Raw genomic sequence first — 27,996 nt, 5'->3', positions numbered from 1 at the left:
TCGTGAACATTATCATTATTTTTAATCAATATGAGTTTGTGGTCTTTAATAACATTATTTCACACGTCTTGTTCGAAGTGCTGTCCTCGGTTTCGAATACATGCTCTTATTCGCTTCCTCACTTCGGTTTTTGTGATTCTTGATGTGATTGTGGTTCTCATCTGATTCGCCGCATCTGTTATTCTCTCCCTTAGTTCTTCAATTGAATTTACGGGGGTGACATAAACTAGGTCTTTCATATGACCCCAGACGTAAAAGTCTAGCGGCGTCAGATCAGGGCTTCGTGCAGGCCACGGAATCGGCCCACCGCGCCCAATCCATCGGTTTGGATAGTTTTCATCCAGCAATTGTCGAATTGTGATGCGGAAGTGGGCTGGACATGTTGGTATATCATGTTTGCCCTTCTTTCTTCGGGTACATCCGTGAGCAGTGCTGCTAAATGATTTCTTAGGAAATCTTCATAAAGTTCCCCATTTAATGTTCGGGGTAAAATATGTGGGCCTATTAACTTATCGTCGACAATACCCATCCAAACATTAAGCGAGAACTTACGCTGCGATGCGGTTGGTTTCAGTTTCTTAGGGTTTCCTTCTCCCTTCGGTGCCCAGTAATGTAAATTGTGGTAATTTGTGATACCATCACGGTCAAAACATGACTCATCGGTCCACAGAATGTTTTTCAAAAAGTTTTCGCTTTCGGCATCGGCATTAAGCATGAAACGACAAAATTCAAGCCGTCTCTGCGGATCTCCCTCTTCTAATGACTGCACGGGTTGGTAGTGGTATGGATGTCGGCCTGACAAGTGAACTACAGACCAGACTTTCCACTGTGACATACCAAGCTCACGCGCTACCATGTTTGTAGATATGTTGGGGTTGTCAATAAAACGCTGAAGAATCAGCTCCTCGTCCTCAGCCGTGTATCTCCGAGAACGACCAGTGTCAATTTGCCTGCTTCTTTGAACACTGCCAGTTTCAGATAATCGCCGATAAGTCGATCCGAAGACACTAACGTGGGGGAGTCGGCGGTTTGGAAAGCGCAGTTGATAGGATCTTCGTGCCTCAGCAGCGTTACCGTCACAAAGTCCGTAACAGTACAATATGTCAGCGTATTCTTGATTAGAATATGCAGCCATAGTCAGCACTTATGAACGCACAGAACAACACAAGAGCAAGATATGGAGCAACAGTCAAGGATATAGCCAGATTACAAAACACGAACTTGCGCGACGTAGAGTTGTAACTAACTAACGCTGACGACCAGATTTTGTGTAGTCGCACCCTGTCTCGTACCGAGGGAACAATAGTGACCAATCCTAAAGCTTGCCGAGTGTTTGGAATTCAAACGCAGGTAAAAACTACGAATAATAGGAATTTAAAACAATAGGTTGACCGTCTCGCAATTTTAGCTGCTCCCCATAAACCTTCTATCTTTCCCTGTCACACACGCAAAAGTATTGACCATCATACCTTTTTGGATAGCTGATAAGACAAGGATATTTTTCTAATAATTTGTACACCTGGTGTAGTGTATTTTTTTGTGCTAAGACAACATTTTGTATGAAGTAATAGCAAAAATTACAAAAAAAAAAAATGTTTGATTAGTGATCTTCACCAAAGTTTTAGTCATTTTGAACTTTTAGTTATTAAAAACGATCCGCTACGGTGTCAACTATGATAATAACTTCAATTTCAGTACAGTCGCCCCGTGAATAATTTTCAAATTGGCTTCAAATAATTTAATCTGGGATTTTTCACAAAAAATGTAAAACCCTTACTAACTCAAAAACTACTGAATTTCGGTAGAACATTTAGTGGCTTAATTTGTTGCATTTTAACCCTACTATGATGTCCTGCAAGGAATACGTCGAGTTACCAGTAACCCTGTATACTGAGTTCTCCAGGGAGAGTATACTGACCCCCATCTCCGGCCGGTCGGAGTGAACCATGACGGGGGTAGGTCTCACGCCTCTGGCTTGGCTTGGCCGTCCAGAGTGGAGTCGCTAGAGCAGGGTAAGTAGCCCTGCTCGGAGGATAGGTGCCTCGTGGTAAGTGACCCACAGGGAGCGCGTAATCTGCGTTTAAAATCCGCCGAGGTATCCTCACACTTCAGCCGCTCATATCCCAAGTAGTTTTCATCAACAGTTAGCAATGGTATAGCACAGAACCGGGGATTTACTTTTTTTTAACGACGTCCACCGGGGATTGTCCTCGGGTTCATTTCTATAGTGTATAAAGGAATAATCGTCGGTTTTGTTTCACCATTTCATTAAAGTTGTCTCAAAAGGGCTTCAGAGTGTTGGCTTCGGCCCCACGTTTGCCTCCCAAAAATTCGGAACTCTGTAGTCCCGAGGTCTGGAAGAGACATACAAAATAATGATGAGATATAACGCAACAAAGTCGGAGAGTGGGGGCTCGTGACGCCACGTCTAGGTATGTAAAATTTGTACTAAGCAGTGACACGTTAACACGAAATTCAAGTTATATCTTCGTTTTTATTTGTTTGTGAGAAGGAGAAAAGAAAAAATACGTGTCCATTATTTTAGGATTATCTAAAAGACGGACTTATTACTTTTTTTGATTCACCATACCTATTTCATAACATTCATTTCTATACATTTCAAGTGTAGTATTGCTCTTGAAGTTCCACATCAGGTGTTCCAGATCTTCGATGTATATACGTCAATAGAGAGTGCTTATCAGGTTGAACCACTTTTGCTAAAACGTCATATCTTTATATGCTATTGTCTAGCTGGGCTCCTGGAGTTCCACATCAGGTGTTTTAGATCTTCAATTTGTATAAGTCAATAGAAAGTGCTTATCAAATTGAACAACTTTTGCTAAAACGTCATACCTGTATATGGTACAGAGAAGCTGGGCTCTTGGGGTTCCACATCAGGTGTTCCAGATCTTAAAATTTATTATCTCAGCTGAAAATGCTCATCATATGAAACAATTTTTGTCATGGCATCATTTTTGTATCTCTTATAGTTTTGTTGGTCTGTTGGTGTTCTGCATCAGGTCTTCAAGTTTCGAAGATAAATTATAGCCTATATGTTGACCAGGCTTAATACTGATACAACACAGAAAAAATCATTGAAATCCGTTCAGTAGTTCCGAAGATTAGCGTGTACAAACAAACAGACATACAGACATACAGACATACAGACATACAGACATACAGACAGAATTTTTTTTTTGGATTTGTGCTCCATTACTGTTTCTAAACCCCACCCAATTATTATTTTTTAAATATATTCAATGTACAGACACAGTTTTTTTACAGATTTATTATATGTATAGATGTTGATATATGTATGACCATGGGATAGGCCTAATAGACCGGGTGAGTGGGATGCTAATCCCTCGGACAAAGCTCTTCGTATAATTAAGTATTAGTTGCCAGTGGTAACAGAGGCAGCATAAACGAGCAACCATAGACACCCCGACATTCAGCCGTGTATCTCTGTTTGGAGGATTCTTTTTTTCGAACGCCATTGTGACAAGCAAGACATGTTATAGTTTGACGGGATATGATTTTGCCGCGCTTTTGACCAATCTTAGTTGATTTTCATGTTAAAAATTATTTCTTCTTATTTCCTCGTTAAACATAGAACTTCACTTACAGGTAAGTTCGTTTAATCATTAATTATACTCGAGCTTTGTACTAAGATGTACTTTTTTTATGTACTCTTCTTATGTACTCACTTATGTACGCTCTTATGAACAGTGGCGGCCCTAGGGGTGTGCGAACTGTGCCCTCGCACAGGGCCTCGAGCTTGGGGGGCCTCGCGCTACAACCCACAACTGGCTCTCGATCCAGTCACGGTTTTTTTTTATTTTTGCTTAATTCCGAGTTTAATTTGAGAGTCCTTAAATAAACTATTTGAAAAAAAAAATTCGCGGTCGCTACGCTCGCGGCTGTTCACTTGACAGTACCTTTCCTTCTAAATTGATTAGAGTACTTTTATGTCCCAAAACTCAAAAATTTTCGCGATCGCTACGCTCGCGACTTCCCCTTGCACTGTTGTTTGTTATACAAGTTTAGGTGCTTTGGTGACCCATACCTTAAAATTTTTTGCGCTCGCAACGCTCGCGGGTGCTTTACTTTCCACTTGTTTTCTTTTTTTCATCCTTTTTTAGCCAAACCTAGAAGGTAGCGCCGCTTTAAATCCTTTTATTTACAAGAAAATAACTCATAGTTTTCATATGAAAGTGATTGCACGGTCATGATTGCACCCGGGCGCTACATGAGCTAGAGACGACCCTGAATCAGTTATACGAAGAGCTAAATATTATTATCTCGGTGCTAAAATTAGTTTTTTTTTTTGCTTTGTAGTGTTTTTGGAAGTCGGTTTAATTTTTTTGTAAAAAAGTTTTTAATATTTGTTAATTTTGTGATTCTTTAAGTATAAACTGTAGTAAAAATAAAATTTTATTAATTTGTTTAACTTGACCATATCTCCTCAAACATGACGTTTAGCTAAATCAAAACACCAGCTTACTCTCGCAACACATACTTTTTACGTAGGACAAAGGGCCTCGTATAGACCTGCCGCACGTAGCCTCGCAATGGTTAGGGCCGCCGCTGCTTATGAACTCATCTTACGGATTCTCTTATGGACTTACTCTCTTATGTACTTCTGTTATGAACTCTCTTATGTACCCTAAGACGACCCACTGACCCTTATGTACTCTCTTATCTACTCCTCTTATGAACTCTTTTATGTAGTCCTCTTATGAACTCTTTTATGCTCTCTCTTTAATTCTCTTATGTACTATTTTATGTACTCCTCTTATGAACTGTCTTATGTATTCCTCTTATACACTCTCTTATGTACCCTCTATGTACTTCTCTTATGTACCTACTGTCTTATGTACGTTCTTATGTACTCCTTGTTTACTCTCTTATATACTCTCTTACCTATGCACTCTCTAATGTACTTTCTTATGTACTCCTCTTATGAACTCTCATAAAAAATGTGCGAAAATTAGAACACCATATAAAAGTCAGTCATTACAAACAACTGAAATTCTCCCTTGAATAGTGACAGCTGTAAACTGATCAAAACATTCGATACTCTTAACTTTATCTCTGCTTTACACATGATGTTGTAAATTATAAAAAAGGAAAATTACTCCTGTGGTTAAGCCACTGAATGGATTAGGATTTTTTTTTACAATTCGCCGTAGAATATCATAAAGTATATGCAATAGGATTTAATGTGATTGTGAACGACACACCCTGTATGAGCTTGACTTTCGTACTTACGTATTTATTTTGTGTCACACTGCTCCATGTAATGACGAGGACGTGAAATAAAAAGTTATCGTATTTCATTATTAATTTATTTTTACACAATATTTTCATCAAGTAACCTCAGACGATTGTCTAATAGCTATAATAGTCCCGATATAAAAATATTTCCTCTCTTATCCGTAACATTGTAATATATTTATAATATTGACACGTTTATACTTTTTACACTATCAATTCGAATTCTTTAATCATAATAACGTGATGCTTATTTTATTCACAGATCAATTTTACATAGTATAGTACATATTTATAATGTCTCAAATAAATATAATATGTATATAGAACATTACAATTTCGCCTATCAAAATGTACATCACAAATGCGAACGTTCGTATTTATAATAACTACAGTTTGTAATGTAAACAAAGTGATGACAAAAACATATTTCATAATTAAAAACAACAGAAACATTATCTCACACGTTTATGGCAAATCGTCAGAGTCCCACAAAATTATAATATTTACTTTAATGATTAATAGACAATTATAAAACACAACATAGTTATTTTACATAGTCTTAAACGAAATAAATAAATTATTCTCTAATATAGTGTATTGCTTATTGTCAAATCAATTTAAAAGCCTATAAAATGGCGCTCTGGGCCTTTACCAACAACAATTCCTAGTTTCTTATTTATGTACTAATTATTCATTTATTACTAAGTCAACATCATTTATACAGATATTTAGGAATACAGTTATAGTTCGGGCCTGGAACGCTTAGCGCAACCAAATATTAGCTCGATCATATCCGAGTACACCTAGGCTGAAACGTTAGTCTTTAGTCTCGAACTACTGGAATGTACAAGTTCTACGCTACCTTTAGACATCTCTTCATACTATAACATACGTATCACGCTATGATATGGTTTATTTAGATTTAAAATTATATACTTTAGCACAAAATATTTAGAAGAGTAACAGATAACTTAAAAGGAAAATACTGACATATAAGTACGTCCAGAACTAGCTGGGATTGCTACAATAATAACTTTGTATAGAAGATACAACAGGAAACGTAACATAGACAGAGTAACATACATAGTTAGCGGAATATATCAGTAACATATATGAAAATAAATTATTAGCTAAAACTAGAAGGACGGATAGAACGGGGAAGATACAATAGACTTAAAAAAAGTTCCAGTCCAGCCGCGGCCGCGCGGTACACGCGGGACCGCGCGGAACTCGCGGGACCGCGCGGCCGCGGCCCGGACCACTTAGTGTTACGTCATTTACAGTTTCATTAACTTTAGTTTTTTTACGAAGTAATTTAGCTAAGAATGATCTGGGCCATTGTTGCGTTCGTTATAAAACAATGCGCGCGGCAGTGCAGCGGGGCGCAGCAGCAGCGCGCGGGACGACGGCGGCGACAGCGGCCGGCGCGGCGGGCGCGGGCCGCGCGGGGCGCGCTAGCAGTGGTTGTCCTCGCGCACGAGCGCCGCGGTGTCGCGCCCGGTGTCGGCGGCGGGGTCCAGCGCGCGGCCCGCCCCCGCGCCCGCGCCCCGCGCCGCCGCGCCGCGCGTCTCCGTCGACGACGGCGAGATCACCGCCGACACCACCTTGTCCTTCAACTCGTCTGGTACTTCGTAAATGCCGGCTGCACCAAAAATAAACAACATTTCATTATTTAGATCAACGCTTCGACTTATAGCAGGAAACTCAAACATACAATGGTTTTTTGATATTTTTCGTAGGTTAACGTTAACTTGACATGCGGCGAACTTAATATGCGGCTATGGATCGCGGTAACAAACAATACAACCCAAAGTAATGTTTAGACGAAATTACAGCAGAATCTTATGATAGATAGAATTCATGAATAATTTTGAATTGTACATAGAATAAGAGTAGGCGATACGTGTAATAGAGCGTGGCACTCACGTATGGGCGGCTCGGGCTCCCCCTGCGCGACGGCGCGTGTGACGGCGTCGTACATGGGGTTGCTGAAGTCGCGGCCCTTGCGCGGCGCCTCCTCCAGCGTGTAGGCGGGCTCGCCGGCGCTGCCCACGCCGCCGAACTCCACGTTGGAGCCCTGCCGGAACGACACGCTCTGCGACGACGCCAGGCTGCTCAGCCCGCCGCCCTTACCGCTGCAATCAAACAACAAAAGTTTAGTAAAAAAAAATTAAGTGTCTCGACTTAGCGTACGAGGTTGTCGCCTTGTAGGTCGATTATCACGGTCAAAACGGTGCAATTGCCGAAAGCCTTGAATGAGGAGAAGCTGTAGTTAGGCGCCTAGGGCGAGGTACTTATTCAGAATAAACTTTGAAAAATAGATATATCGACTATAAGGTGGAGGTTTCGAAGACTACAAAAGATCATAATAAGATGACTCACAAGGGTCGTTTCCTAATGACGAACCAGGCGGCGGCGCCGGCCAGCGCCAGCAGCAGCACGAGCAGCAGCGGCACGAGCACGGCGGCCGCGGTGCCGGCGCGCGCGGCGGCGCTGGCGGCGCTGGCGGCGCACAGCGGCGGCTGCAGCGGCGCGCGGCAGCGGCACGACAGCGCGCCCGCCGCGTCCCACACGCACGTGCCGCCGTTCTCGCACGGGCACACGCGCGGCAGGGCGCGCGGCGACTCCACGGCCGCGTCGCACTGCCGCTCGTGCGCGAGGCGCTTGGGCGGCGGCTGCAGCTCGGGGCACACGCAGCGCCGCCCGCCCGGCACGCGCAGGCACAGGTGCGAGCACGCCGCGCGCGAGCACTCGCCCGAGCCCGACGCGTTGTAGCGCCGCGGGTGGTACACTGTCACAAAAGTACACAAATACATTCCAGACCTATTTATTTTAAAAGAAGAAAATGCTCAATAACGATCGTCTGTCCAAAATACTTTGACTCACCTTTCACAGCCGATGGGTTGACTAGATCCTTAGATATAACCGATGGCACTCCTCTTCCGAACTTGTCCTGTCTGACGAGTTCACCCGTGTCTCGGGTGACCCAGTACAGCGAGGACTCGAACACGTCCAGTGACAGCGGGTGCTTCAGCAGGTCGCCCTTCAGGATCACCTTCCTGTTAGAACCGTCGTGCCTCATCATCTCGATAGTGTTCAATTTAGTGTCGGCCCAGTATATAGCGTGATCCATCAAATGGTCGATGGCCAAGCCAGTCGGATGTCTGATGTTTTCTGTGACAATCGGTCTCCTCTTTGAACCGTCCATCCAAGCTATTTCGATTTTAGGAGCGGAACCAGCGTCAGCCCAAAACATCCTTCCCATTTGAGGATCAAGAACCAGTGACGTGGGGCTTTCAATTCCCGCAGACACAATAGCTCTTCGGTATCTTCCATCAGTTCTTGCAACCATGACTCGTCCTCGAGGTTTCGACCCTGTCCTGTCGGTCTCCGTCCAGTACAGATTATCTCCGACGTAGTCTACTGCCAAAGCAGTCGGTTTCGAGTTACCCTTCATGTTGAGATCTTGGGCAAATCCACTCTTGACTTGTCCGTTCAGTGCGTTGAGCATGTAGGACCGCTTGATGGTCTTATCGTAACTGTCTGCCCAGAATATCATCTCTTGCTTAGGATCGTAGTCTATGGCTTCTATTCTCTTCTCGGCTGTGATGACGTCATACTCTCTGTCTTCCTTTTGTGCAAAGGCGTGTATTTCAGGTCCATTGGCGAATAGAAGAACAACGTCATCATCTACAACTTTGCATACTCCTGATAAGTTGTCTGCCAGTCTGTAAGTAAGCGATTTTTATTTTGGAGGAGTTACACAGTAGAAAAGTTTGCTAGAAAAGTATTAAATCGAGAAGTCGTTAAACTGGTATTTTTAAGGCCAGATTATATGATAGTATCAACAGGTTGAATTATTAGTACAAAGTGAGAGACTAACTTGAATCCTTCTGTGCAGTCGCAGCTGTAGCTGCCGTTGAGGTTGTTGCATATCTGCGAGCAGTGGTGCGTGCCGGCGGCGCACTCGTCCACGTCGACGCAGCGCTTCTTGTCCACGGGCGAGATGATCCAGCCCTGGAAGCACGTGCAGATGTAGCCGCCCGCGCCGCCGATCTGCGTCAGGTTCGTGCAGAAGTGCTCGCAACCTCCTGGGGAACAAAAGTTGCTGTGATGGGACCCGCTCGATAATACGATTGCCTTTCAATACCTTTAAGAGTCGCTAACTATTGGCTAAGCACGCTAAAATATCAGGACGCAGGAGTGCAATTTTGACAAAAATACCTTTTATTGTAGAAATACGTACAGTGATTGAATGGTTTAATGGAAGTTTATATTATTTACATTAAATGGAAACTGTTAAATGGTTTGTTATAAATACTTTTTAACAAACACGTTTCTCAAAATATCTCTAATAATTATTGTCTTCCATTTTCAGAACAACGTTGACTTTCCAAGCTGAGTAGTACCTTTATCAAGATGCGAGCAAGTGTGCGTGTGATGGCAGCCGAGCTCGTCGGAGGCGTCGCCGCAGTCGTCGGCGAAGTCGCAGAGCTGCGTGCGGTCGACGCAGTGGCGGTTGGCGCACTGGAACTGCGCGTACGGGTCGCACGGCTTGACGCGGGCCGCACACAGCGTCATGTTGTTCTCGTCCGAGCCGTCGCCGCAGTTGTCTACTCCGTCGCATACTTGGTAGCTGTTGTGGGTAAATTGTGGTTTAGAAAGAGACTTTCTTTTGGATTGGTAATGGATTTTTTGGATGCAGAAGGTAGAGTAAATAGTCCATCTAACTAGGTTTTAAATAATCCCATGAAATATGTGATACGTAATAACATGTAACACAAAACTATTTCTTTAAATTGTAAAGTATCACTTACCGAGGTACACATCTGTGGTTATCGCAGTGGAACCGTCTCAGCGTGTCACAGTTGAAGTTGGTGCATATGGAGGCAGCTTCATCAGATCCGTCGCCGCAGTCGTCAGTACCGTCACACAGGTCTGACTGAGACACGCACAGGTTGTTCGCGCACTGGAATCTGTAATTTGGACAATTCGTAAGCAATCCAGTTACAATATTTACCTAAATAATTTATATATGATAGTAGTTATTGACAGTTACCTGCTCTCCGGGCAGTATCTGCCGCCAGGGTATCGCGGTGGGCACCCGATCTCATCGGACAAGTCTCTGCAGTCTCTGTCGCCGTCGCACCTGAAGTATGCAGCGATGCAGTGTCCGGACTTGCACTGGAAGGTTCCGTTCTTGCACTTGAAGCCGCCGCAGTCGGCTTCGTCGGTGTTGTCGCCACAGTCGTCCTCGTGGTCACAACGCCATCTCGATGAAATGCACTTTCCATTGCCGCACTTGAATTCTGATTCCGAACATTCTCTGTACTTATGCTGGCAAACAGTTTCCGACTCGTCGCTACCATCTCCGCAGTCATCCGTGAAGTCGCACAGCCATTGTTTCGGTATACAGCGCTTGTTGTCGCATGTGAAGTCAGTCTCGGCACTGCAAGTGGGACAGTTCTCTGGTAATTCATCCGATCCATCTCTGCAGTCGTCTTTGCCGTCACAGAACAACCATTTCGGAATACATCTATAGTTTGCTTGTCCGGGACATCTTCTCCATCCAGTGGTACAGTTCTTTTGCCTACACATGTACGCTGGCTCATCAGAATCATCTCCGCAGTCGTTATCGAAATCGCACATCCATAATTTCGGGATACATCTTCCGTTCTTGCACGCGAATTCGGTGTCAGGATTACAAGGTCGGTTATGACACATTGCAGGGTCTTCGTCACTATTGTCCTTACAGTCTGTGTCGCCATCACACTTCCAACTGTCAAGTATACACCTACCACTGGACTTGCACTTGAACTCGAGGAGCGGGCACTCGTGGGCGCACTCAGCCTCGTCACTTCCATCTCCACAGTCGTCAGTACCGTCACAGATGGTGGCGGCAGGCGTGCAGTTGGTGTTCTTACACTGGAATGAGCCAGCTCTGCAATGACGAACCGGGCAAGTTTCAGGCTCATCAGAACCATCCATACAGTCTTTCTCACCGTCACACTTCCAGAACCATGGAATACATTTCTCATCGTGACCGTTGCATCTATGTTGACCGTCTGTGCAGTTGGCAATACATGTTTTCATATCTCTGGCTAAGTAGAATTGGTTCGGGCAAGCACACTTGAACGTTGTGGCGCCTTCTTCTCCGTAACCCTCGATGTTCAGGTAGCTGGATGCATGGGGCGGCGCTATCAGACACAGATGAGAGCACCCTCCGTTGTTATCTCCACAAGGGTTGGGATACGGCAGTTGTCTCAGTGGATGAACGACGTGAATATCATACGGTCTATGAGTGGTGTTTCTTAGTACAGTCAGATTTTCTCCCGAGTGTTTGTTTGCTTTGCTAATTGCTTTGAGATTCCAATCAGTCCAGAATATTTCGTCATCGAAGAGACTGAGAGCAAACACATGAGGTACTTTTGCACCAGATAATACGACATGCCTGTGCCTTCCTTCCAAATCAGCTGAACCGATGTAGTCCAAATGAGCATCAGCCCAGTAGATTCTGTCAGTGAAATAGTCTATTGTTAAAGCATTCGGCCAGGCGATGTCATCCTCCCAGTTCAGAATAGAAGTGAAATTGGACCCGTCCATACCCAATTTTCCTATGTAGGCTTGTAGATGCCACGAAGTGAAGTAAAGGTAACCTGTTCCAGGGTGCACGACTATTGCTCTAGGGTCTGTTACGCCAGTTTTCAAAGTCTTTCTCCTAGTACCATCCAATTCTGACACATCCAAGTTTTTAGAATGTCTGTCAAGCCAGTAAAGTTTCCTTCCAATCCAATCAACGGCTATACCTTCAAGACCATGCGAGTCATGTCTGATAACCACTTCTTTTGTGGGACTGGGGTCGGTATAGTTTGATCTGTAAATGGTCTTAGCGGAGACGTCAGCGAAATACATTCTCTGTTCTTTGAAGTCGAAGTCGATTGCGACGACGTTCATCAGATCTTGATGCATCAAGTTATATAAACTGGCGTCGGTGGACATGTTCCTCACGTAATACTTGTTCGTGAATATAATCCAGGCGGTGGTGTTATCCTTGCGCTTACAAGTGTGCTCATCAGGTTCTCTTTCATAATATTGGTCGTTACATTTACAATAGTAGGATCCAGGGGTGTTGGAGCAGTACTGCGAGCAAACTCCTGGCGTTTCTATACATTCGTCTATGTCTGCGCAAGCTTTACCATCTGCGAGCAGCTTGTAGCCTTGATTACAGTCGCAGTAGTAGCCTGTTAGAGTGTCGATACATTTGTGGCCACATTGATTGATTTCTAGTTTAGCACATTCATCGATGTTACAATGAGGAGGTTCGTCAGAGTCGTCGGTACAATCAGACACTTTGTTGCAGACCAGTCTGTTATCGATGCACTGATCATTATTACATTTGAACTGGCCAGCAGGACATGTCTTATTCTCTTTAACACATCCAACTTCATCAGAATGATCACCACAATCATCTTCACCGTCACATCTGAAGTGGTTTCTAATACACTTGAAATTCTGACATTTAAACTCTTGGTCGCTACATTGCTTGTATTGAGTGTTACAACGTTTACCTTCGTCAGAGCCGTCACCACAGTCGTTGTCGTGGTCACACACCCAGCCTTCGTTGATACAGCGGCCGTTGTTACATTGGAATTGGTCTTCAGAGCAAGGTGTGGGTGTGGCGCAGTGATGGATGGTTGAGTTTTCATCAGCTCCATCAATACAATCTGGATCACCATCACAGATCCATTTCTTGGGAATACATTGCGCTCGTTGCCAGAATTTGTTTTCTTCACATGTGTATTCAGTTTCAGCATCACACTTGCGTTCATTGCACTGATGACGATCGTCTTCGTCACTGTTGTCCAGACAGTCGTTGTCACCATCGCAAATGTAGATTCTGGGTATGCAGTTTCCGTTGTCACAAGTGAAGAGGTCACCGAAGCACGTGCGGCCTTCTGAGCGGCAGTACTCTGGCGGCTCGTCAGCGCCGTCACCGCAGTCGTCGTCTCCGTCGCAATACCACGTGGCAGGGATGCATCGGTGGTTGGGACAACGGAAACTGTTTTGAGGACACGTTCTCTGGGCACAATGCAGAGGGTCCTCATCAGAATTGTCACCGCAGTCATTGTCACCATCGCAGAGCCAGTAGGGTTCAACGCAAATATTCGTCTTCTCGCATTTTAGATGGTTAGTCGGGCACGTTGTGTTCATCGGGCAACGTTCATGTGTCTCGTCCGATGTGATGTTGTCCTTACAATCGTTGATTCCGTTACAGACTTGCGACATTGGTATACAACGAGAGTTGAGGCACGTAAACTCACCCTCAGCGCATGGTGGGTATACGCATCCTTCTTCATCAGATCCGTCTTTGCAATCATTTTCATGATCACATTTCCATGACTGGAAGATACACCTGCCATTGTTACAGCGGAACTCGCTAGGCGAACACGAGTGGTACGTGCAGTAGTTCTTGTCTTCATCTGAGTTATCCCCACAGTCGTCATCTCCGTCACATGACCACATCTTACTGATGCACTTGCCGTTGGCACAGAAGAACTTGCTAGGGTCACAGGTAATGTTCTTAGCCACACACATTCTGCCTTCGTTTACCAGTTTAGTGTTATCATCACACTTGCACTCGACTGTGTTGTTAGGTGCGGGGTGACAACTGTGTGCGCAGCCTCCATTGCTAATCTTACAGGGATTCACTTGACACTTTTGTCTGCTCGGACTGTAAATGTGAATGTCACGAGGAGAGTCTTCCAATCGCTTCACCATCTCTATCATGTTAGCACCAGTATGTTTTTCTGCTCTGTACACACCGCGAAGCTGAAGGTCAGTCCAGTAAATGTAGTTGCCGAAAACGGTGATGGCGAATGGATAGATGGTTGCACTGATCAGAACTTCTCTGTCAGAACCATCTAGCTTAGACCGTTCAATCTTCTCTCTGACAGCATCGGTCCAATATAACATGTTTTCATCAAAGTCAATGGTCAAGCCACTAGGTTGCGATAAGTCCTTGTCTATGATTGCCTTCTTCAATGATCCCGCCATGGTTGTTCTATAGATCTTTCCAGAAGTCCCAAATCTGCCCCAATCTGTATAGTATAGAGTTCCGTTGCATGGGTCAACAACAATAGCTCTCGGGCGTTCGACCCTAGCAATCATTACAAGTTCTGTACCATCGAGGTTCATGGCGTAAATGGAATTGTTAGAACTGTCTGTCCAGTAAACTTTCTTTTGCGTCCAGTCATAAGATATACCTTCAGGATTGATGCCCTTACTAATGATGTTCTGGATGGTCGATGGATCTGGGTTGTTAGCAGACATCCAGCCTATCCTAGCCCATGGCCTGATCTGAGTAAAGAACAGCTTATTGTCGGTGTAATCAAACTCTACACCTACAACATTTGTAAGGTTGACGACAGGTTTAAAAGGCACTCCTGTAGATTTCGGATCTAAGTTTATAGCTCGAATTTCAGTCCTTGTGGTGAATACCAGGTACTCCTCAACCACGTCACATTTCTTCGGATTCGAAGCAGAGATTTGTCCAGTTGCACAGTCACATCTATGAGTATATCCCTTGTTAGCTTCCGGTGGGTAACTGAAGCAAAGTTGATCACATCCACCATTGCCAAGCTTTCTGCAAGGGTTGTTTTCGTCCGTAGGCTGATTGTTCACATCAAATATAACAATATCTCTGAGCTTGGGAAGGTTTATTCTAACTTTCTCTGGCATGGACATATTGCCAGGCAATTTGGACGCTTTGTAGATAGTTTGCAAGTTTCTATCAACCCAGTAAACGCTACCCGTGTGTATCGCGATGCCCATGGGATTTGGTAAGTTTGATCTAATCAGTTGTCTATTACCACCATTGAAGGAGATCTTTTGGATTTGGTCCAGTTTAGAGTCAACCCAATAGACGTCATGAGTCAACATATCGATGGTCAGGTCTCTCGGGTTTGATATTCCAGAGCTCACTACGGTTTGCCAGTTGCTACCATCCAAATACGCCTTTCCAATTCGTGGGTACTGACCATAATCGATCCAGTATAACAGTCTCTTTAGAGGGTTCACAGCAAGTTCTCTTGGAGCATCCATTGTTGTTTTTACCAAGACCTTCCTATTCGAACCGTCAAGCCAGCACATTTCTACATAGTTTTCGTGAGGGAAGACGTTGGTGAAGTAGAGATTTCCAGCGACCCAGTCTACAGCTAACCCTCGAATGCCATTGCTGCCAATACCATCCTTAACAATGTGCTGTAGTTCCGTGCCATTTGGTCTGATGCGGAATATTCCGTTCCATTGTCCGCGGTTGAACTCCACCCAGTAAATGTAGTTTTCAGCGAAGTGTACATCTACATGCAGGATGTGGTGTCCAACACCAGTGACGGGGACCATGGCTTCGGCACTGGAGTCGATGCTGTACCCGCGGATGAGGTCCAGCTGTGACACTACCGCGAACGTCTTGTAAGGCACACAGTTCACTTCATTCTCCTTTCTGTAGCCAACAGAACAAGCGCAGACCCGGGACCCACCGTCTCCAGGGATACAGATCTGTTCGCAGCCTCCATTGCTCTGCGAGCATGGGTGGTGAACCATCTTCCTTTTTTGGAATATTGTAAACGACTTCAAGTCACTTTCATTGTCTAATATAGCCTTGATGTTATCGCCGTTGGGTAGATCAGCCTTAATTATCTTTTCGTGAAGAGGATCCAAAGCATACAGTCTCGAATCCAGCACGGCGATTACTTTGGGATAGGAGATAGCGTTGGTCTCAGACAGTATGGTTTTCCTGTCATTACCCTCAGTGTTGACACTGTTGATGCTGGCCGGGAACTGAGTGCTGAAGTAGATGATCTTCTTCTCAATGTCAATGGTGACAGCTTCAGGTCGTTCGATGGTGTCCACCAGGATAATGGGATTAGTGCCATCCATGTTGGCTTTACCGATCTTCGCTGGAACTCCGAAACCTCCTTCGTCGGACCAGTACATTTTTCTGTAAATAAAGTATAACATGAACATTATTGACATAGACATAAAACATTTAAATTGTGTTTTATTTACTTAAATTCCATTTATCTTTGTTTAAGCAGAAATATTCGAACACAAACAAAAAATAAGTTAATAAAATAATACAACTCACCCTTCAGTAGGATCCAAACAGATTCCTTTCGGTTTAGCAACAGAGGCCTTGCTGCCATCATTAGCCATCACAATAGACCGGTACTTCACTTTACCGTCCACTCTGACAAGTTCGATGTTACTGGCAACCCTGTTGGCCATGTACAAGTTCCTGCCGAGCCAGTCGAAGGCAATGGCCGAAGGTGCTCCGACAATACCAGTATCAGATCCGAAGAACTCGACCTTATTACCACCACCGTAAGGCATACTGTAGATTGTGCAGTTTTCGTCATCATCGCTATCACCAGTTATGGATTGCAGCCAGTACAACATGTGACCTTGACGGTCGTAGTCCAGTTGTACTCCACCTAAGAATAAAAAATACGTATGTAACACATCATGATAAGATTTTGGTAGGAATATTTTAATTATATACTAGTGGCTATGTACTAGTCATTTTGTGTTTTTTATTATACCTTGAATGCCAACAATGGGTGCGAGTTGTCCAGCGCGGCCGGATCCGTCCATCGATAAGTCAATGACTTGACTTCCCTTCAGTACCATCAGGTATGCAGACTCCTCTGCAACAAAAATAAAAAATATAAAGTGCTAATGTTCACTAATAAATTCTATTAAACATCATTAGTATTTCAGTAGTAAAAAATCGTACCTTCTATACATTTTCCATCAGGTAACAGCTTGAACCCGGGCTTGCACATGCAAGTGTAGGCAACAGTCTTGTTTGGACTGAGCAGGCACAGATGTTGGCACGAATCCTTCTTACAGGGTGAAGTATAGAGCGGCTGTAAGGACGGGTGATGCACGTGGATGGACAGCGGCTGCGATATCAGGTGAGACACCACTGTCTGGTTCGTTCCCTTGAATTTATGAGCCGACAGTACTCTGTTCAGTTGACGATCGGTCCAGTACAACGTATCCTCGAAAAGTGTCAGTGAGTGAGGGTGGAGGAGGTAGTGGCTACCGGCCAGGACCTGCTGTCTTCCTGTACCGTTGTAATAACAGAAGTCGATAAAATCTAATTTCGAATCAGCGAAGTACACTCTTTGTGTAGCCGTATCTAGTGTTAAACCATTAGGCCAGTAGATTTTCGTCGTAATAATAGCTGATCTCTGTGTACCATCCATTCCAACTCTTTCGATACGAGGGTTCTCTCCCCAGTCGGTCCAGAACAGCCATCTTGCATTTGGTGCTGGATCTAGACACATTCCTCTAGGCTGTGTGATGTTTCCGCTTAACAAAGCTGTCCTAGCTGATCCGTCTTCTTTGGCTACTTCGATTGTGTTCAGTTTGCTGTCTAGCCAGTAAATGTTACCTCCGACCCAGTCATAGGCAAGTCCCTCGACGAGGTCCAGTCCAGTGGATATGATGACCTGCGGCTCACTACCGCGGTCTAACCGGGAGATCTTCTTGAGTTTCATGTCCGACCAGAATATTGTTCCTGTGTGCATGTTAGAGGCGGTTGCGACTACATTTTCGACGTTGATTGGAACTCTTTCGAGGCCTTGTTCATTAAGATCTGCCACTAGGATGGAATGTCTATTTGAAATGATGAGGAAGGCGCTGGAGTGGTTGTTGGCCTTGCATGTGTGATTATTCATGGTTAAGATGTAGCCGTCCATACAGGAGCATACGTAGGAACCCTTCGTGTTGGTGCATGTCTGCGAACAGAGACCTGGCGGATCACATTCGTTGATGTCCTTGCAGTTGGAGCCATCCACATCCAATTCCTCGCCAGGTGGACAAAGACACAGCGGTCCATTAGGAGTCTGTTTACATCCATTGGAACAGAGACCGTCTTGATGTTCACATTCAGCAAAATCACAGCTTGCACCTGTAATATAGCAATTAATCATTGATCAACTGATCACACTAAAATAATGCACTTTGCTTTTGTAAATAAGTGTATATAAATAGTATATAAATAAATAAGTGCATATAAGTGTATACCTTCGTCAGCTCCATTCGGACAGTCAAACTTGGAATCACAAACTTGAGTGATGTTGACACAACGGCCTGTGACGCCGGGACATTGCCACTGGTCAGCGGGACACCTAGGATAACACAAATAGGAGCATGAGTATTATCAGCAGGAGGACGAAAGTTAAGCAGTAGGTATCAGGACAAGTGGTACCTGAAGGCGGGTGGTTTGCAAGCATGCTCGAGCCCCTCGTCGGAGTTGTCTCCGCAGTCGTCGCGGCCGTCACAGACGTACGCCTTGAAGACGCAGCGGCCGTTTTGGCAGCGGAAGTAGTTGTGAGCGCACGACACCGCGCCGCAGCTCGCCGGCTCGTCTGACAGGTCCTCGCAGTCAGGCGTACCTAACGAATTCATATGATGTCTTTCAAACCATGTTTCGGCCATATCGGCTATTTTCAAAGGAGATCGGTCATCTGTCCGGGAAATATTTTAGTGCACAGGTAGTCCCTCCCCGAACTGTTGCAGTACTCACCGTCACAGTACCAGGTGGTGGGGATGCAGATGCCGGAGGAGCGGCACTGGAACTGCTTGTCGGGCTGGCACTGGTGCGGCGCCAGGGACGGGCAGCCCGCCTCGTCGCTGCCGTCGTTACAATCCGGGATGCCGTCGCATTTGTATGCTTCCTGATGACACAATATACGAATAAATATTGTAGTTTCACTTCAACAACACTCCCGCACACTCAGATTAAAATCATCTTATGTGTTTTATCTAATGTACAATAGTACAAGCAGTAGTTTTTACATGAAATACTAGCAAACATCACGTATATTTTAGAATGTATATTTGAGTGTAATGATTTACCTGCACACACTGTTTGAGGTCTGCGCACTTGAACTGGCTGGCGAGGCAGGAGACGGGCGGGCAGTCGGCCTCGTCCTGCTTGTCGAAGCAGTCGTCGTCGCCGTCACACACCCACGACGCCGGGATGCAGTGGCCCGTGCGCGGACATGTGAACTACAAGTCATAAATAAATAATATAACTTACAGTAAACATGTCGACTACATCAAATATTAGAAGACTAGCAATATCACCATGACAAAAAAAAATATTTATAATTTTCCTGATGTGGTAGAAACATTTTTCTCACTGACCTGGAAGTATGCACAAGTCTTCTCGGCACAATGAGATCCTTCATCAGAACCGTCTCCACAGTCGTTCTCGGAGTCGCACTTCCAGGTGTTGGGCACACAGCGGCCGTTGTCGCACTGGAACTGTGAGGAGGAGCAGGTGACGTTGACGCAGCCGGTCTCGTCGGAGAAGTCGCCGCAGTCGTTCTCCGAGTCGCACTTGAACGTCGCCGGGATGCAACGCCCTGACTTGCACATGAATTCTGATGCACTGCATGTTGTTTCTGCAATAAGCGGATAATAATTTAGAAACTGTTCTAAATGTTTGTCATCTTCATTAAGAATTAAAACTAAATCTTTACTTACTAGTACAGTTTTGTTCCTCATCACTATTATCCAAACAATCGTCATCTCCATCACACACCCAAGAGTTGGGAATACATCTTTGGTTGTTACAGGTGAAATCCCAAGAATGAGGACATGCTTGCATGGGTGGTTCGGAGCTTGGATCAGGAATACAGCTGGTGCCATCAGGCGCCAGTTTCTCTCCATACGGACAACCACATTTGACGGTTAGAAGTTCCGTGTTGTTCCTAGGTACAGCGAAGCAAAGTTTTTGACAGTTTCCATTGTCTCGTGCACAAGGCTGCATAGGATCTATCCTCTGGATTTCTTCGCTGTACACCTTGACACCATAAAGTCTGTTTGTTTGAGGTTCACGGACCATAATGTCTTCTTGTTCTCCAGTTAGTTTGTGTAACCTGACTATCGCGTCGAGTCTCCAGTCTGTGATGTACATGAACTCTTTGTGAATAACAATTGAGAATGGATGTCTGATGAGCCTGGAGTTAACAGTCTTGACGTCCGTTCCGTCAAGTTTGGAATGTTGCACGTGGTCGAGTAAGGCATCGCACCAGTACAGCCTGTCAGCGTCAAAGTCTATGGACAAGCCGTTAGGCCAGCCAAGAGTTACGTTCTCGAAGACCAACAAGTTGGTTCCGTCTGTGTATGCTCGGCTTATGTTGGCAGGCCGATCCCATTCCGAGAAGAAAATGAAACCTTTGTTTGGGTGTACTACGATAGCTCGCGGCCTCTTCAAGTCCTTCAACAAAGTTCTCCTGTAAGTAACGTGTCTTGTAGACAGAACATTCAGTGTTCCTTTCCTTGAGTCAATGTAGTACAGATTCTTGGAAGCCCAGTCTGCTGCTAGACCTTCCACTCCTTCATTCTGTGACGCAAGAACTATTTCCTTGGTCGTTCCATTTCTATGAACCCTGTATATCACATCTTGTAAAACATCTGAATAATAGATGTGCTCGTCTCGAGCATCGAAATCTAAACCTACAAATCTAGCTCTCTTAGAAACTACTGGCAGGATGGCGTCACTGAAACCTTCGATGACTGGGTTGAGAACCTTTCCCTTTATAAACCTCTGCTGGGAGTACATAAGGAACTCTTTAACAAGGTCGCAGTTCCGGAGGTCGGTCTCGAGCCGGTAGCCGATGTTGCAGGCGCAGCGGTAGCCGAGGCCGCCGTTCTGCAGCGCCGTCACGATGCACATCTGCGCGCAGCCGCCGTTGTTGGTGCCGCAAGGGTTGTTCACCGACGTCTGCTTCAGCGAGTGCACCACGGTGATGGCCTTGGGCTCTCTGATGTCCTTCATCTTGTAGATCGCTTGTATGCTGGAAGGCCCCTCATATTTGTTGACGGAGCTGATTCCTTGCTTGGTGTTATCCGACCAGTACACTCTGTCTTCGATAAGCGCCAGTCTGGAGGGGCTAGGTACCTGTTGGCCTCTGAGCACTAGGAAACGATGGTTTCCATCATAGTCCACAGTTTCGATATAGTCCAATAAGGAGTCACACCAAAACACTCTTCGCGCAATAATGTCCACAGCGATACCGGATGCTTTGTATGCTGCTTCGGAGACTATTGATTTTGCGTGGGTTCCGTCCATGTTTGCTCTGACGATCTGGAATGGTCAGAACATAAATAAGAAATGGAAACATACTTTGAACGTTATGAACTACTCGTGTCGTAATTATTCATATTACAAAGTTGGTGTTTAAGAATGTTCTTACCTGACTACTATCAGCAACGAACATCAACCCAAGTGTAGGATCAAGCGCGAGATCAGCGGGACTGGTCAGGTTCGAGCCGAGCACCACAGCATGCCAGCGTCCGTCCAGCTCGAACACGTCGACCTTCTGTCCGATAGCATCGGCGACGTACAGCTTGTCTCCCACCCAGTCCACCGCCAGCGCCACCGGTGCCCAGGAGCCGGCCACTGTGATGTCGGTGCCGGAGCCCAGCGAACTGCCTGAGCCGGCCGGACCACCCATACTCAGTGGCTGTGAGTGGATCTGGAACACACATTAAATTCAAGTACTACGTATGACATGCTGATTAAAATTAAAAACTAAGAAAGTGTGTCTGGTCAAATAAGTAATGAAAGTTTTGATCTCTTTAATAATCGAAAATTCCGGATCTTTATCGACGGCAAGGTTCTGATGGATGGGCTGAATGCCATCAAGAAAAGGTGGCTCGCTGCTTCGATTCATGTTCAACGCTGCAGATACTAGAAGACTCACCTTCCTCGTCTTAAGATCAGACCAGAAGAGCAGATTCTTCCTGTAATGGTAGTCGAGGCCGGCGGCGGCGGTGGCGTTGGCGACGTGCACGGGCGCGCGGCCGTGCAGGTCCATGCGCAGCACGGCGGCCGCGTGCGCCAGCAGCAGCGCCGGCGCCGCGCCGCCCGCGCCCGCCGCGCAGCGCCCGCCGCCCGCCAGCGAGTAGCCCGGCGCGCACAGGCACTTGTATGCTGCGGACCAGAATAGAATATCACTGTTACCACGAAATAACAAGTCTCTTAGTTAGGGATACAGATTGTATGTAGCCTAAAAAAACACATAGGTACAGGGTCAGAGTAGTCTCAAATCTGTTCTAAGTATGACTTCTGAATCAGATATGACATTAAAATAACGACTGATCTGATCGGTAAAGTCTGGTCTGAAGAATCCAAAACTATGCCAAGTAGCTCCGGGATAGACTGAGCTAGTTAGCTGACGATTTTAGTGCCGTATCTACAGAACTAAATGATGAAAACCATAGTAATTTGAAATGTAAAGTAGGTATAATGTATACAAACATCCAGGAGTGTTGATGCAGAGCTGGTGACAGTATCCCCACTCCTTGCACTCGTCGCGGTCGACGCAGGTGCGGTTGTCGGCAGAGAGCGCGAGCCCGGCCGCGCAGGCGCACGCGCCGCCCGCGGGGGACGCCACGCACTTGTACTCGCACTCCAGCGCAGGACATGACGCAGTCGCTGAGGAAACACAATATATTTTGATAAAGTTATCAGTACTTGAAGTGAAAAACAATTAATCAAGGCTTGGCTAAAATATGTGGATTTTTAATAATACTTCACAAGTAATAACAGTAAGAAGCACACCATTTTATTTACGGTTGAAACACATTCATTTATTTCAGGTTTAACTAGGAGTATATATAGAGAGAGCATATTAGAGAGTATATAAGGCGAATCAATAAGAGAGTACAGTCAACTTCAGGTCAGTGGTAACAGTTTTATAGGAAAATCGTACTTATTACTATTGAGTTAAGGTGCATGACAGTTACCACTGATATGCAGTCTACTGTACATAATTATAAAAGGGAGTACATAATGAAGGGAGAATAATATAATGAAGGGTAAATACGTGATACTGTGTGTAAGAATACAAGACATAAATTCATCCATTCTTACAAACTTTCGACTCTCGTGGGGTATTCATCATGGGAATAAATCTGAGAACACATTATAATCTTTTCGAGTTACAAAGCAATAAAGAAAATGTCTTGAGCACCACTTTTGGTTATGAGCATTATCTCCTGGGCTCAGCTACAATGAGGTCGTGTGTAGTCGCGATACACGCTCGGTAAAAACGTCACGTACTTACATTCAACGAATTGCATATTTTGAGGTGGATTTTAATTGAGTTACAGTCGTTTGAAAGTTAAGTCTCAACCCTCAATAGAAGTACCGCCTGTTTTTATTATGGTTAAGACATTCACGTGATAAAGTTCACTCAGAATGATCTCACTGATAGTCATAGTATTGGAGCTTAAGATTCTTTCTTGAAACACAAACTGCTATAAGAAAAAAATATTCCGCTTCCTTAATGTTATGAATACTCACAGCAGGCAGTCTCCTCATCAGCATTATCCTCGCAGTCCTTCTTTCCGTCGCAGAGCTGTGAGCGCGCGATGCACTTGTGCGCGCCGCCGGGCCCGCCCTTGGGGCACAGGTACTTGTTGTCAGGACACGCGATGGCCGTGCAGTTGGCCTCGTCAGACCCGTCGGAGCAGTCCTTGTAGCCGTCGCAGTGGTACGTCGCCGGGATGCACAGAGCGTTGCTGCAGCGGAACTGCCCTATGTGGCACGCTGGGAAACCTACAATAATGATATTCATGCTTTAAAATGGAACTTTCTGTTGGACCTAGCAAAAAAACTTTATTCGGTGATTTGAATTTTAAGGCTAAGAGGTCTGCAATCTCTGACATAGATTTAAAATACATTTTGACGAATTCAGAAACTTATTTTCCGTAATACATTTGTAGGCAGTAGATGTTAAGCCTAGGTTTTGAAACTCGTGTTATTAGTTATATAGCTCTACTTACTACAATGTGCTTCATCTGAATTATCTCCGCAGTCATCTTTGTGGTCGCACTTAACGGACGAGTCCACACACTTGTTCCCGGAGGCGCATCGGAACTGGTCCAGCCGGCAGGCTAGCGGCTGTCCAGGGCAGTCTTGTTCGTCACGGCCTGTTCTACAATCTAAATAACTGGAAAACAAAAGATATATTGCTTTTTATTTATTCCTCGTAATGAGGAACTATCTCCTTCACAGGTGTTAGAAAAGGTATGAGGTTCCTTACCCGTCACATTTCTTTTCCTTAGGTATACAGGGTCCCTGTGCTGAGATCTTGCCAGGCCCGACGCCTTCCATCCCGCACTGGAAGTCGTCTGTCTGACATTTACGATATGCTGTAAAAAACAAAACGTTTCCATTAAACATCGAACTTCCATTCTATCTCTCACACAAGTCAGAAAGAGTACCACTAGGTACTTTTTTGTAAGTTTACATAAAATCCGCTTATTTAAAACAAACCCTAATTGCCAACCAGAGCTATATAATTCCTATATAAACCGTGTCTCGGTAACTGGGTTGTTTGTCACAGCAGCGCGTCGCTTACGCAATGTTTGTTCGGCTCAGGCACACCTAGGCTCGCCACCAGCTAATCTAATCCTCTCCGTATTGGTAACGAGATGCAAAAACGCCCGTGTGCGCCTTTTTACGACAAAACCGTTCTCTAACGCAGTGGTGTCATACAGAAGTACAACTCAAGTAGACGGAATAAGGGCATATTCATATGCCAACAGTTTCAAAAATAAGAATCATTGAAACATATTTGCAACAGTTGTCGACTTCCCATGATCCTGATCCGATACCCACGTGTATCATGTTTATGGTGTTCTTCATGAATAACCCTTTCGAAACGCAGTTATTATTATTGCTATAACTATTGCAATACTTACATAGGTTAAATAAGTACCTTAATTTTCTACGAAATATAAATTGGAGGCGGGATTGAACCGGTCGATAAAATACAATATCTACCTACGGAATATTTCACGGCTGTGGAACTTCTGGTCTTGCACAATTTGTGTGTTGTTAGCCCGCCCTTGTCGAGATAATGCGATTTTCATATTAAGTTATGTAAAAATCCCGCGATAGAGGGCGCTCGGCGCGAGTGGCTCGACCGCGTCAAAGCCGATGCTGTTTATAAGCGAGTCTCGCAAGCCTTTCTAAACAGTTTTTTATGGAAGAGTGTGTCTGGTATATTGTAGGTGGGTCATATTCAAAAAAATTGTATATTAAAACGTCCAACAGAGTTATTCTTTTTTAAAGAATAGCTACTGGCTAATTTCTCTTAAAACAGAATAAACATTTATTTCAGCATTATGAAAAACAAAAATAACGCCCCATAATCCTCAATGAATGATTAATTTTAAAAGAAAACTACAACGTAGAACATTTGTTTTCATATAAGCAATGCGTGTCCACATTCTTGGCGCGACATTTAGAAAACATTTTATTATTCAATATTAGTATTTTAACTGACAAATAATTGATTTCTTAGCAGAGCATTGTGGAACCTGAAGGAATTTGCTAAAATTATCATGAAATATAACACGCAGAATTCAGGAATAATTAATTAAAGCAAGTCTTGATTTCACTTCATTTCTGTTATTCCTGTCTGTTACATTAGTAATTTTAATATTTTTGTAGTAGTTATCAAAATTATTTTACCTAAAACATTAGCAACTGAACTGTCAAAAGAATCGACGAATCAAAAATGTTCGGTAATTTTGAGAAGCGCAACAAGCACGAAATATTGTGGTGCAGTGATTATTCGACAATCAAAAGTTACTTATTACTGTGAGACTTTTAAAGTATCGGTAAGTACTTTTACTGTTTTATAACTCAGCTTAGAATAAATGTATATTGACACTATCACTGTACTATACAAGTTTCGTATAGAGTAAGAATTAGCATTGAAAAAGAGATTTTTTTAGATTAGACACAAGCAATTTATTCATATCGGTTATCATATCGATTACTTTTTTCTGTGACGTAACAGATATGAACGGTTAAGGTTTGTTCACAGTGTACGTACCGAGATAAAAACGTATTTAATCAAACCTACCACTTTTCTTTTTATTTTATAATTTTATAAAGGTATCTTTACGAAAAGTCGACATGAACAGAGTAAATAAAAATCAATCCACTAATAAAATATAAAAGTCGAAAATGTTTTCTATCGATATACATTTTTACAATCGATATTTGCAGGTAACATCATGTATTATAATGGGATAAGTTTGGGATAGTTACCTACCTACGAATGGCTTTAGTTCGTGTATAAGAATTGCTGTGGGGTTTGTTTTAGAATATTTAATATTTATGTATTAAGGTTTTCTTTTCTTCACAGGCAATATGCCACTAACACCAGGTGGACGACAGCGAAATTATAGAGAACAATTCGAATAATACTATCTACTTATTTTCTTTTAAAAGTACGTCGTTATATACTGACCCTAATAATTCGTCTCTGTTACTTTTCCGTTATAACAATATAGCTTTCCTATCTGTTTCATATCTGTTTTTTACAAATTTTTTGAAAACGACCCAGGTGTACTACAACATTCCTGTGTTACTTTTATAAGGTCGGTAAATAAATAATGCTTTGTTTGTACAGCGGTAAAATATTGAGTTAGGGGAACTTAGATTAAAAAACACACTCAGGTTGTAATCAAGAAATTCTTAGTAAGGTTTTAATTAGGTAAGTCTTGATTACGTACACCCTTCGTCGCTCGATCGTAACCGTCGTCGTGATCGCCTGCGAAGCCGCCACACGCCACATACCCATGCTTTCCCCGCATTCAGTACAAATGGCCCCGCATTACCGACACCGTGGCACATCCCATTCACAGTGCGACACGCCATTCACCGCGACTTAATTCCCACGTACGCGCTAACGATATCTTTCGGTCTGACCGCTATAAATATGAAGTGTAATGGCGCAGTGACACGTGTCCGACAGCGTCCGACGTTGTGTACGACAATCTAGCAAAATTCTAGGTTTTACTCAAAAACCTTTCATGGAAACTTTAGTATCATTTTGGTTAGTTTTAGTTTTCAAGTCAATGATGCAAATATTACATTAAATTTTGTAAAATATGTATCAGGCCATTTCTTAGTAGGTATTACTATGTAAATGAGCTTTGAAATAAGTCAGCGTTTTCTCGCGTACATATACTTATAAACGAATGATATAAGAAGCGAGTCAGCACTTTCCTGACTAAGTAATAAATCTTGAACTGTTACGATGACCTCGGTCATTTATTTTCATTGATGTATGTATTAAGATTATACATGGCTTATATACATATAACTTTAGCTAACTTATATTTTATCGTTCGGATTACCAGTCAAAATTTAAAAGAAGTCAAAGAAAACAAAATAACGACTCAAGTAATATGCAATTTATTTGTTGTGGAAACTTAAACATTAAATAAATAATTATCTCCATTTCTTTAATCTCTCCTTGAGCCGAGGTTCCAATATTCGTTAAATAAAATGCAAATGGAAGGCAAATAAAGCGGTTATTTTAGACTGGCTGCACTCAAAGGCGATGCAAAAACTGCGCAATTTTGCATTCATAGAAGATTTTCTTTTACACTTTTGCAGACTTCCTCGAGAAATCACTTTGATTGTGAATATTGGACTTTTATCCTGCTTGCGGTATCGGAGGGTTCCAAGTTATTTTGAAAAATGATTCAGAATTACGAATATTTCAAAAAGCTGCTAACCTTCATAGTATATTGGGTTGTAGTTGCTTGTATATTTATAATAAGAAACAAGTAACAAGTACACAAGAAAGTATTTATTTCGCACCGCAA

The 27,996-nt window shown here is 43.8% G+C and overlaps 1 protein-coding gene across 4 annotated transcripts in view; it reads right to left on the bottom strand.

The window, feature by feature from the left end:
* Positions 1-5,332: 5,332 nt before the first annotated feature.
* The window catches only part of LOC124635102 (low-density lipoprotein receptor-related protein 2), a 208,897-nt gene continuing 186,233 nt past the window's right edge, over positions 5,333-27,996 (bottom strand). For 3 of the 4 annotated variants that reach the window (XM_047170891.1, XM_047170893.1, XM_047170892.1), the window contains 23 exons: positions 24,408-24,516; positions 24,148-24,314; positions 23,666-23,920; positions 22,619-22,795; positions 22,062-22,291; positions 21,552-21,833; positions 19,837-21,442; positions 19,495-19,754; positions 19,204-19,356; positions 18,872-19,022; positions 18,554-18,740; positions 18,370-18,473; positions 17,072-18,253; positions 16,878-16,982; positions 16,424-16,769; positions 10,337-16,276; positions 10,095-10,253; positions 9,687-9,913; positions 9,161-9,368; positions 8,164-9,005; positions 7,660-8,068; positions 7,204-7,412; positions 5,333-6,919 (listed from right to left, as the gene is read on the bottom strand). In XM_047170891.1, the coding sequence (XP_047026847.1) occupies positions 6,732-6,919; positions 7,204-7,412; positions 7,660-8,068; positions 8,164-9,005; positions 9,161-9,368; positions 9,687-9,913; positions 10,095-10,253; positions 10,337-16,276; positions 16,424-16,769; positions 16,878-16,982; positions 17,072-18,253; positions 18,370-18,473; positions 18,554-18,740; positions 18,872-19,022; positions 19,204-19,356; positions 19,495-19,754; positions 19,837-21,442; positions 21,552-21,833; positions 22,062-22,291; positions 22,619-22,795; positions 23,666-23,920; positions 24,148-24,314; positions 24,408-24,516 (13,496 nt within the window). In that variant the 3' untranslated portion in view covers positions 5,333-6,731. The remainder of the gene's footprint in view (positions 6,920-7,203; positions 7,413-7,659; positions 8,069-8,163; positions 9,006-9,160; positions 9,369-9,686; positions 9,914-10,094; positions 10,254-10,336; positions 16,277-16,423; positions 16,770-16,877; positions 16,983-17,071; positions 18,254-18,369; positions 18,474-18,553; positions 18,741-18,871; positions 19,023-19,203; positions 19,357-19,494; positions 19,755-19,836; positions 21,443-21,551; positions 21,834-22,061; positions 22,292-22,618; positions 22,796-23,665; positions 23,921-24,147; positions 24,315-24,407; positions 24,517-27,996) is intronic. The other variant, XM_047170895.1, reaches the window with a different exon arrangement.

Source organism: Helicoverpa zea, chromosome 12 (assembly GCF_022581195.2).
Source record: "Helicoverpa zea isolate HzStark_Cry1AcR chromosome 12, ilHelZeax1.1, whole genome shotgun sequence".
NCBI classification, from domain to species: Eukaryota; Metazoa; Arthropoda; class Insecta; order Lepidoptera; family Noctuidae; genus Helicoverpa; species Helicoverpa zea.
The sequence above is the reverse complement of the archived record's forward strand: the minus strand, read 5'-3'. Positions and strand labels throughout refer to the sequence as shown.